We start from the raw sequence: 11,339 nt of genomic DNA, 5'->3' as shown, positions 1-11,339 counted from the left end.
GGTGGCACGTTCGAAGTCTGGCAGTTATTTGGTTGATGTCGATGACGAGTTTGCATGCCCCACATGTCGGATGATGTTGGTGGCGCGTCCGGTGCCGATGCGTTGACGTCGTCACCACCATCTTGCTGTCAACGAAAGGTCAATTCAATAAGAATTCAGATTGCATCTTATGATGTTGATGACGTCAATGCAATCAATGAAAACAGAAATGTTGGTATGACATGAAATACCATAAAGCCAACTCGTCTATCACATAAAAATTTCAGGTAATGAAAGGTAAAAATATGCTTGCGCTCTTATACTTGATTTGACAAAGGGGGAAACGGCATTTAAGTTCCACTTTAATTAGTTCAAGACATTTTCATAATATTTGAACAGTTGAGTTTTTTAGCATAAAACCACTTACGATAAACCAAGATCATAAATGATGTTTGAAACCAAATTAGATAAGATTAATACAGACATACTCAATTTTCAATTTCATGTTCCATATCATTAGAGTAATAGTTGATTTGAGGAGAAACCAAAAATGTTATTATTGTTTACATACTAAAAAAAATAAAGGTTTCTTCACAAACTGATAATCCATTAAGGTGTCATATATATATATGAAGGATGTCTTCATATTGGAAAGACGATACATAGATGCCTTAAGAATCTTGATTTTTGCCTCATGATGGATCATTTTCCCACATGAAAATCCTAAATAAACTTGTGCCAGAAACCATGCAACTGACAGCTTCTTTCTTTGTTACACGTAGAAAAGATAGAGAGAGGGAGAGAGAAAAATACGAGAAAGAGAAAGAGAGAAGAATTGTGAAAGAAGCTGTGTAAAATACGTGAAAATGGGAGAGAAAGAAGAAAAATGTGAAAGAGTGAGAAAGAGCAAGAGATGAAATGCAAAAGATATATATATATATGTTCATATAATAAAATGAGAGAAAGAGAGATACAGAGAGAGAGAGAGAGAGACGAAATGTGGGAGAGAGAGAGAGAGAGACGAAATAGGAAAGAGAGAGAAAATGAGATAGATCGATAAAGAGAGAGATAAAATGGGAAAGAGAGGAAATGAGATAGATAGATCGATAAAGAGAGAGATAAAATGGAAAAGAGAGAAAATGAGATAGATCGATAAAGAGAGAGATGAAATGGGAAGAGAGAGAAAATGAGATAGACTGATCGATAAAAAGAGATATGAAATGGGAAAGAGAGAGAAAGTGAGATAGACTGATCGATAAAGAGAGAGAGATAAAATGGGAAAGAGAGAAAATGAGAGATAGATCGATAAAGAGAGAGATAAAATGGGAAAGAGAGAAAATGAGAGAGAGATCGATAAAGAGAGAGATAAAATGGGAAAGAGAGAAAATGAGATAGATCGATAAAGAGAGAGATGAAATGGGAAAGAGAGAGAAAATGAGATAGACTGATCGATAAAAAGAGATATGAGATGTGAGAGAGACAGAGATGAAATGGGAAAGAGAGAGAGAATGAGATAGATTGATCGATTAAGATACATGAAATGTGAAAAAGATTGAGCGAGAGTCGTCAAATGCGAAAGAGAGAGAGATATGAAATGCTAAAGAGAGGGAGTTTGAGATGGACTGATCTACAGAAGGAGAGATGAAAAGCGAAATAGAGAATGTGAGATAGACTGATAGATAGATATGTAGATATATATATAGAGAGAGAGATGAAATGTCAAAAAGAGAGAGAGATGAACTGGGAAATAAAAAGAAAATGAGATAGATTTATCAATAAAGAGAGATGAGATGTGAAAAAAGAAAGCGAGATACGTGAAATGTGAAAAAGAGAGAGATATATATGAAATGCTAAAGACAGAGAGTTTGAGATGAACTGATCTATAGAGAGAGAGAGATAAAAAAAGAAAGAGAGAGTGTGAGATAGAGCGATAGATCGACATATAGAGAGAGAGAGAGATGAAATGTGATAGAGAGAGAGAGAGATAAATGCGAACGAGAGAGAGAGAAGAAAAGGGAAAGAGAGAGAAAATGAGTGAGATTTGTAGAGAAATGAAATGCTAAAGAGAGATATCAAGAGAGAGAGAGAGATGAAATACGAAAGAGAGATATAGAGGGAGAGAGATGAAATGCGAAAGAGAGATATACAGAGAGATGAAATGCGAAAGAGAGATATACAGAGAGATGAAATGCGAAAGAGAGATATATAGAGAGATATGAAATGCGAAAGAGATATATAAAGAGAGAGAGATATGAAATGCGAAAGAGAGATATATAGAGAGGGAGAGAGAGATGAAATGCGAAAGAGAGATATTGAGAGAGAGATGAAATGCGAAAGAGAGATATATAGAGATAGAGAGATGAAATTCGAAACAGAGATATATAGAGAGAAGAAGTGCGAAACAACGAGAGAGAGAGAGAGAGAGAGAGAGAGAGGGCGATGGAGAAGAATGGGCAACAGTCAAACAAATACGTTCCGTCAGTTCCTTATCACAGGGGCTCCTTCCCTCCTTCCTCATCGGAATAGCGTTCCGTTTAAATCATCGCCTCTACACAACCGTCGTCCTCTTCCAAACCAAACCAAAATTATCATTCGACAGCAGAGGAAAGAGCGAGAAACTTCGATACAATCAAGAGAGATGGACCCAGAAATCGCAAGAACAGCGGGCACGCAGTCTCCCCACAAGTACAAAACTCTTCAGGCCTTCTTCCGACTGGCCACTGCCGCCTTCTTGGCCACGTCAGCCCTAATCATGGCCCTCAACAAAGAAACCAACGTGTTCGGCTATGTGAAGATGAAGGTCACCTACACCACTATTTCTATCTTTGAGTGAGACCCTCCCCAAACTCTTCTCTTTCTTCCTCTCTCGCTTTCCTTTCGTCTTGATTTACACTGCAAAATCCATGCGCACTTGTGCAGATTTTACTTGGTTGTTAACGTCGCAGTTGGTATGTACTTCTTCTTTTGTCCCTTCTTCATGTTTCTACAAGGTGCAAAGAGGGCAGTCATCCACACTCTTGATCTGGTATGATATCAAACCCTAATTAAAACCCTATCAGAGAATCAGTGTGATCCGAGCATATCTTGTTTCTGAGTATTTTGCTTCTTTTGCATAGCTTAAAGAGATAGTTAATGAAAGTAAGTTTTAAGATATCATGATGATAAAATTTTAATTTTAGATTAAATACATATTTTGTTATAGTAAGTTTTAAGATATTCATGATGATAGAAATTTAACGTTAGATTAAATACATAGTTTATGATAATAAGTTTTAAGATATTCATGATGACAGAAATTTAATGTTAGATAAAATACATAGTTTATGATAGTAAGTTTTAAGATAGAAATTTAATGTTATATTAAATACATAGTTGTATAGTAAATTTTAAGATATTCATGATGATAGAAATGTAATGTTAGATTATATAATTAGTTTATGATAGTAAGTTTTAAGATATTCATGATGATACAAATTTAATGTTGGATTAAATACATAGTTTTTTATAATAAATTTTAAGATATTCATGATGATAAAAATTTAATGTTAGATTATATACGTAGTTTATGACAGTAAGTTTGAAGATATTCATGATGAATATATTAAATACATTTATTCAATACATAGTTTATGATACTAGATGTCAAGATATTCATGATGAATATATTTTAGATTAGATTTATGTTCCAGTTATCCCTCATTTTATGATTTATGTTTAATCTCCCGTCCCTGTGGAGAAGACCTTGCTTATTGCAATACTCCTAAGTGGAACTCTTAAGAATATGATATAATCAAGTGAACTTAATATACATTAAATGCAAAATCATCATGAATATCTTAAAATTTACTATCATAAACTAAGTATTTAAGCTCTGAGGTATGTCTCTGAGGGAGAACTAACCCTAGAGAGAGCTGTTTTCTATGGTTTTTTGGTCATTTTGTTTATACTTCTATCCTTGTAGTATGCAACTTGTGGAGCAATGGCGGGGTTGGCGTCGGCATTAACTGTTGCATATGTGGCAGAATACGGCGAGCTTAACCCAGGGTGGTCACCTGTTTGTGGGTATTTCCCTAAGTTCTGCCACCAATCGGCCATATCTTTAGCTTGTTGCTTTTGTGGCTTCCTCAGCTGCTTCGTCACCACAGCCTACCTGGACCTCCCCATTGAAGCTCCTTGAAAATCATTTTTTTATTTTTTATTTAATTTCCCCTGGTGGAAGAATCTCGCCTCAGATTGATTTTTCCATTTACTTATTGTGTATTTATTTAATGATTATTTTCTTTTTACCCTATTATGTCCATTTACTATATGATTATGTCTCATCTGTCATCTTACATCTAATATCCATTTGGTAAATTTCAAGCTCTCACGTTCTGTTTCTAGATCATTATTTATTCAGTTTGCCCTTTTTTGTCTAGATACTGTATTACTAAGTATTACGTGTCATCTTACAAAATATGAACTTTCTAAATTTGTAAGAATTTGAAATCTCACGCTTTATTATTTAAATTATTTTTTACCAGTGCAACCATGTATGACTGATTATTATATTACTAAGCCTTATCTGTCATCTAAAATCTAACATAATTTTATTAAATTTCTGTGAATTTTAAATAATCACGTTCTATTATTTAGATCATTATGTATACAGTTCAACCTATTATTTCCATATTATTAAGTATTGTTTGTCATCTTAGATGTATTAAAATTTTAGTAAATTTCTGGGTTTGAAATTCTCACATTAGTTAGTAAAAAATATGCACGGACAAATCAAAATTGACGTTGTCAAACCATAGACGACTATGATGAGCGATGTTTGTATAATAAACAGTCTATAATAAAAATAAATGATTGTCGTTTCATCGGTCTTAGCATCATTAATTGTTTTATGATATCCTATTTTTTTGAGGACTGGCAAAATACAAATAGTAAAGCATAGCTTTTTCATATTCTTTACGTTACAGTCCCACAAGTCCAACCATATTATACAATAAAGAGGAAGAATATGGAGGGATAGATAGAGGGAGAGAGATAGAGATACATATATCTATATAGGAATATAGAGAGAGAGGGATGGAGAAATGGAGAAAACGAGAGAGATACATGCAGAGAAAGAGAGGGAGGGATAGCTGGAGTGAGATATTGGAATGGAGGATGAAGGGACAGAGAAAGAGAGAGATAGAGAGATTTCTCAAACTAGAGAGAGATGCATATAGAGAAAGAAAGTAGGGATGGAGAGAGAGAAAGGGAGAGGAGGGGTGGAGGGAGAGAGAAAGAGAGAGAGGGATGGGGGGAGAGAGAGGGAGAGAAAGAGAAAGAAAAAGAGAGGGGTGGAGTGAGAAAGAGAGAGAGAGAAGAGAGATGGAGGAAGAGGGAAAGAAAGAGAGAGGGGTGGAGGGAGAAATAGAAAAATAGAGAGAGAAGGATGGAGGGAGAGAGAAAGAAAAAGAGAGGGATGGAGGGAGAGAGAGAGAGGGGGCATGGAGGGAGAGAGAGAAATAACAAGAGAAGAAATAGGAATGGAGGAGGGAGAGAGAGAGAGAGATAAAGAGAAGGAGAGAGAGAAGGATGGAGGTAGAGAGAAAGAGAGAGAGAGAGATAGAGAGAGAGAGAGAGAGGAGGATGGAGAAAGATCATGAGGGGATTGCAAAACTCTGCTGAATCCAATTCGGGGGATCTGCAACTATGAAAATGTCGGATTTCTCAAACTCCCCAACCTGCAAAAAATTAAGCACTTCATGAATTCTGAGAAGATTGTTGAGAGAGAGAGTCGATGTAGACGCCAAAATTAGGTAAAGAGAGAAAGAGATTGATAGAGAGGTAAAGATAAAGAATTGGACTAACCACCAAAAGAAGGATAGAATATTGATTCGGAGATAGATAAATAGAGAGAGGGAGAGAATTACATTCCAAAAGGAGAATTATGGAAGAGAGAATTGAAATAGCCACCATGAGAGATAGAACATTGATTGGGAGATAGAGAGATCAAGAGAGAGAGAATTCGAGATTCTAGGACACATACCGAAACCGGATTTGACAAGAGAATGGGCATACCCACGAGGAGGATGGAAAACTGACTGGAAGGGAAAGAAGTGGAAACAGAGTGATATAGAGAGAGAGGAGAGAGAGACAAGAATGGGCATATCCACGAATGACTGATTGGGAAGGAACTCAATCAATAGAAAGAGAAAGAGAAATGGGTTAGCCACAAGAAGGACAGAAGATTGATTGGGAGAGAGATATAGATTGGCAGAGAGAGAGATAATTGGATTAACCACAAAAAAGATGTAGCATTGACTAAGAGTTTGAGAGATACATAGATAGAGAGAGAGATAATTGGATTAACCACAAAAAAAGACAGCGTTGACTGAGAGTAAGAGAGATACATAGATAGAGAGAGAGATAATCAGATTAACAAAGAAAAAGATGGAGCATTGATTGAGAGTTAGAGAGAAACATAGGTGGAGAGAGAATTCAAGTATCTCTAAGACTGATAACCCATTTGAAATGGGGAGGGGAAGAGAGAGGGGAGGATGGGAAACTGATGGGAGAAGAAAGAAACCGATTCTCTTTGAAGCAAAAAGAGAGAAAACGATAGAGGAGAAAAAGGTAGAATTGGATTAACCACAACATCAAGGACAGAACATTGGGTGAGACTTGAGAGGGACAGAGAAATATATAGTGAGAGTGAGTTCGAGTGTCCACAACACGAGAAACAGAACACAGATTTGTAGAGAGAGAGGAGATTGGGCATATCAGATTGGGAGGGAGCGAATTGGATCAACCAACAACGAAGAGAAGGATTGGTCACTGATTGGGTGAAGAGGGATATATAGAGAGAGGAAGAGTATTAAAGAGGTAATTTACCTTCTCTGAACAATGTGGACAGTAGTGGTACTTGTGCCAAAGACAGTCTGTACAGGGGCAAAGGAAGCAGAATCCAAGCATGAAGGGAGCCATGCAGCCAACAAGAGCTGCTAAACTTATCTTAGACCTGGGCATCAATACCAAGAACGATATCATCAGCCCCAACCCTGGAAATTAAATTTCTCTCACTGAAAAAAATTAATATTCTTTCACACTCCCACTCATTCAGAGAGACTGAATCTATGTCTAATCCTCCCCATCAAGTATTTCCGTCACATGTTCAAGTGAGCTCACTGAAAAATATGTTGTACAATTAAGGAGTCCCTGTGGGTTTCGTTTTTGATCATGTGCTTGGTCAATCAATTTGATGAAAAATTTGAAAGAAAAAAACTGGATATGCTTCTTGAATCGAATGAAGATAATCAGAAGTGGTCTCATGAAGCAAATCTCAGAATCGTGAAAGAACTGACATGAAAACAGTGAGATCTGAGAAGATGAAAAAATCACAATCGAAAGTGCTTTGGGTGCCCAAAACAATCATAAATTCATTGGCAATCATCTAAGAAGAGATCTTCGGTAGCCGAAATCGATCTAAGATGAAAAAAAGTCCCCATCTCAATCGATTAATTAGATCCAAAAAACAGGAATTCGAAGTAAAGCCATCGAAATAAGACAAACGGGATATGCTTCTGAACACTAATTAAGATAAAAATAAACGATCTACTCAAGAAAATCGCTGAAACGGCGAAAGAACCGACACAAAAAGGCAAGTTCAAAGTAAATTATCTAATCAAAATCAACAGAAGCGATCTTATCAAGCAAATCTGAGAATCCCGAAAGAATTGACATTGACACAACGAGATCGGAGGAGCCGAAAAAATCACCATTGACACTGACCAGGGGACTCTAAAAACCAAGGTAAAATTCATTACTCAAAATGAACAGAAACGATATCATCAAGTAAATCTCAGAATCCTGAAAGAATTGACATAAATCCTAAGTGACCCGAGTACTCTAAAAACTCAGAAATTCAGAGGCAATCATAAAAAAGACCTAATTCTCTGAAATCGAACTAAAATTAAACAAAACAAACAATTCAATCGAGAAAATTTCCAGAGGGGAAGAATCGACCTGACGACGGTGAGGCCGGAGGATCCACAGAAGGCGCAATTGAAGGGAGCGGGGGTGTCCCTATACATGGTCTGATGGATGGGCATTCCTCTGGGATCGCCATAAACAGCGTTCGGCGGGATCAACCCCGCCTGGTGCGGCGGCGGGGCAACGTAGAACACTTGCTGCGGCGGCGGAGCCACCGTCTGCTGATACCCAATCGGAACTCCATACGCCGGCTCTCCTCCCATCGATCTTCCTCTTCTTCTTCTTCTTGTTCTTCTTGTTCTTCTTCCTCTTCTTGCTCTTGTTCTTGTTCTTGTTCTTGTTCTTGTTCTTGTTCTTGTTCTTGTTCTTGTTCTTGTTCCTGTGCTTGTTCTTGTTCTTGTTCTTGTTCTTGTTCTTGATTATTTATTGAAAGTTCAATTAAAACCGCGTAAGAATGGTTCAGAGAAAGCGGTCCAAATTATATCAAATAAGTCAGTCCAAGGGCCCTCTAGAATTAAACGCTTTTATTGGGCTTGTTTTCCAGAATAGAAGCCCAGCCCAATAACTATGAGAAGTTTGCCAGAGTAGGGGAACGGATATCTATAGTTCCGGATCATCCCGGACGTGGACGAAGGACGGAACGGGATGAATTTCGTCACGTCCTATGTCCAATTTTAGCTCAGGGACGAAGAATGGGACGGTTTTTCGTCCACCGACAAAAAAAGTGTCCGTCCAATAATCTGGGGACGGTTTTTCCTCCCGTCCAGTCCGCCCGGAACGAGTTTTTGTCGCGAAATTCGTCCCGGACGAAAAAACACATTTTATATTTTTAATAGATTATAATATATTATAAATTGTCCTAACGAGGCCACGTGGCAACATCTCAACCGTCGGATGTGAATCTGGCGGTTTTCCGTCCAGATTTGTCCGCCCATCATCCGGAGACCTCCAGACGGACAATTTTTTCGTCCCACGGGACGTAAGCTGTCCTGTCCGGTGGTCCCCGGGATGAACTTTCGTCCCAAAATTCGCCCGTATCCTCGGACAGGATGATTTTTTCATTCCGGGACAAAAAAATCGTCCAGTCCGCGTCCCTGCACTATACGGACATCGAGGGTACTACTAACAGTATTCATATCCGATATCTGTTATCCGAGATGGGGATATCACGATATCCTGTATCCTAGAAATGCAGTAGACTGCCCATTTCAATGTTGGTATCTCTATCGGATGTTGAACTCGGCACGGTCCGGATGTCGATGACGGATATTGATGTCGATTATAATAACAATTATTGTTATGTTGATAGTGATGACAGATTATGATATTGATCTCTGCAATTATCCAAAAAATGTAGGATGCTGCCAATATCGATATAGGATACCGATGACGGAGATTAATATCAATTATGATAACAAATATTGTTAAGCCAATATTGATAACTGATTACTATATCGATATGTATAATTATCCAAAAATGGAGTAGGCTGCCAGTATCGATATAGAGAACTCTATTGGATACTGATAACAGATATCAATATCGATTATGATCATGAATATGGTTCAAACTTCACAAAGGTTTATGAAGATTAACATGATTCAATCATGTGTTTCTAGAAAGTGATTCCCTTATATGTTTTAGTATCCCTTGATTAATTCACTCACTGTGAACCAATTCATATATATGTGTCTACCTAGTCAGTTGACTAGTCAACCAAAATTAAATTGAAACAATTAACCTCTCTATTTCACACTTTGTATTCAACTAATGGTCATAGATGAAACCTGCAACAGACTATATACTTGGAGTGGTAGATGAGAATAACAAAATTTGCATCGCTGAGCAAGGTTGAAACCTATTAGCAATGAGATAAATCATATGAAATTAAGCTGCTAAGAAGAAGAGCTGAAATGATGTAATGCTAGCTAATTTCAAGGTCGTAACATTTTTTGTTTTTATTTTCTCTCTCTATCTCTGACAGCTCAACATTCACATGAGGGCATACAGCATCTACCAGAAAATCATATGTCAAGTTTGTGACATAACTATTATTCAGAAGTCAGTTTTTTTCATTTATATTTAGTTTTTTGGAGATGTATGATAGAAAACTATATTCACTTCCTTTTTCTCTCTTGCCTAACAGATCAATCAGAAAAAAAAACTAGCGTATTAACTGCCATTTATGTTGCATTTTTTCTGTAAAGGCCATAATAATATTCATTTATTATTTATAAATCACCGTATAATACTTGACCCCTTTTTATTTAGTGAGGATTCAACATGTTGAAGAAATTTTGTTCATTTTTTAATGAAACCTCCTCATCACCATCAAGGACCTTTATCTTCACATATTCACAAACTAAAGATAATTTGTGACCAAAAACTACAAAGAAGAGATCATCAGAGAATTTTTTTATTTTCACTACGGACAATTGTACAAAATGAAATAAACAAAAACTGCAAAATGTCTACAACATATTTTAAATTTACAGAAAATTGATATATTTATTTTCTAATGTAGAATATTGTGTTGAATAACCTGGACATTACAGATGTAGTAAAAGACGATTAAATTGAAACTGTCACCCAAAGGATTTTTCAGAAAAGATACTTCTTGACTAAAAACTGGCAGATTATATTTAATTTGGAAATTATTTACATATTTTCATTTACATAAAGAAAAAATGCAATTAAAGACCATAAAATTAGGATTATCAACAAAGATTTATTGAACTGAAGAACAATTTTTGAATTCAAACTTCAATGGGGGATTAAAATTTTCATAAGGAAATCTGTTTATTTATTTCTTACTACATAAAGTTATGGGAAAAATCTTGACGAATGCAGAAATGAAAGCGCAAAAATGAAGATTATTGCTCCAAGAAGGTAAGCCTTACTCATGATTCTGCTTTCAGTGTTGATCAAGATGCTGCCGTCCCTTTTTAGTTTGCCACTAAGGTGTCTCAAGATCTAGAAATTGATTAAATTGAAAAATAACATTCAAGATAAAGAACTCTAAGTCTTAGGGGAATGACAACATGATCATCAAGGTCGACGTCATACAAATTTGCATTATCGTGTCGAAAAAAACACATAACACACACACAAGTTCCTCGATACTCGACGCCGCTAGACATGATCTGAGAATAACCTTTCTGAAGGAACACTCATCACAGATATTGCTAAAAAATTATTTCCATGAACGCAACTTATGAACTAGAATTTTGGGTTAAAATGTTGTTTAAGGTTCTGATTTGTGCATCAATATTTCTAAAAGTATTTATTAGTACAGGGTAAGGGTCAAATCCATAAGGAGCAGGTAACGATATAATATATATAATATAATATAATATATAGTATATAAATATAATATATATATTATATGGGCCTGCTC

The 11,339-nt window shown here is 36.4% G+C and overlaps 1 protein-coding gene and 1 long non-coding RNA gene across 2 annotated transcripts; one reads left to right on the top strand and one right to left on the bottom strand.

Moving 5' to 3' along the window:
* Nucleotides 1–2,388: 2,388 nt before the first annotated feature.
* On the top strand, nt 2,389–4,265 carry LOC144711284 (uncharacterized). The gene is made up of 3 exons (XR_013583512.1): nt 2,389–2,808; nt 2,899–3,004; nt 3,941–4,265. It is a non-coding gene; the product is annotated as an uncharacterized LOC144711284 (long non-coding RNA).
* A 634-nt stretch (nt 4,266–4,899) lies between these two features.
* GILP (GSH-induced LITAF domain protein) lies at nt 4,900–8,388 on the bottom strand. Its single transcript, XM_078585099.1, has 3 exons — nt 7,978–8,388; nt 6,847–6,973; nt 4,900–5,696 (listed from the first exon to the last, which is right to left on the bottom strand). Exons 1-3 carry the CDS (start codon nt 8,205–8,207, stop codon nt 5,613–5,615), a joined length of 441 nt encoding a protein of 146 aa, XP_078441225.1. The 5' UTR covers nt 8,208–8,388; the 3' UTR covers nt 4,900–5,612.
* Nucleotides 8,389–11,339: the final 2,951 nt, after the last annotated feature.

Source organism: Wolffia australiana, chromosome 13 (genome assembly GCF_029677425.1).
Source record: "Wolffia australiana isolate 7733 chromosome 13, ASM2967742v1".
In the NCBI taxonomy this organism is placed as follows: domain Eukaryota; kingdom Viridiplantae; phylum Streptophyta; class Magnoliopsida; order Alismatales; family Araceae; genus Wolffia; species Wolffia australiana.
The sequence above is the reverse complement of the archived record's forward strand: the minus strand, read 5'-3'. Positions and strand labels throughout refer to the sequence as shown.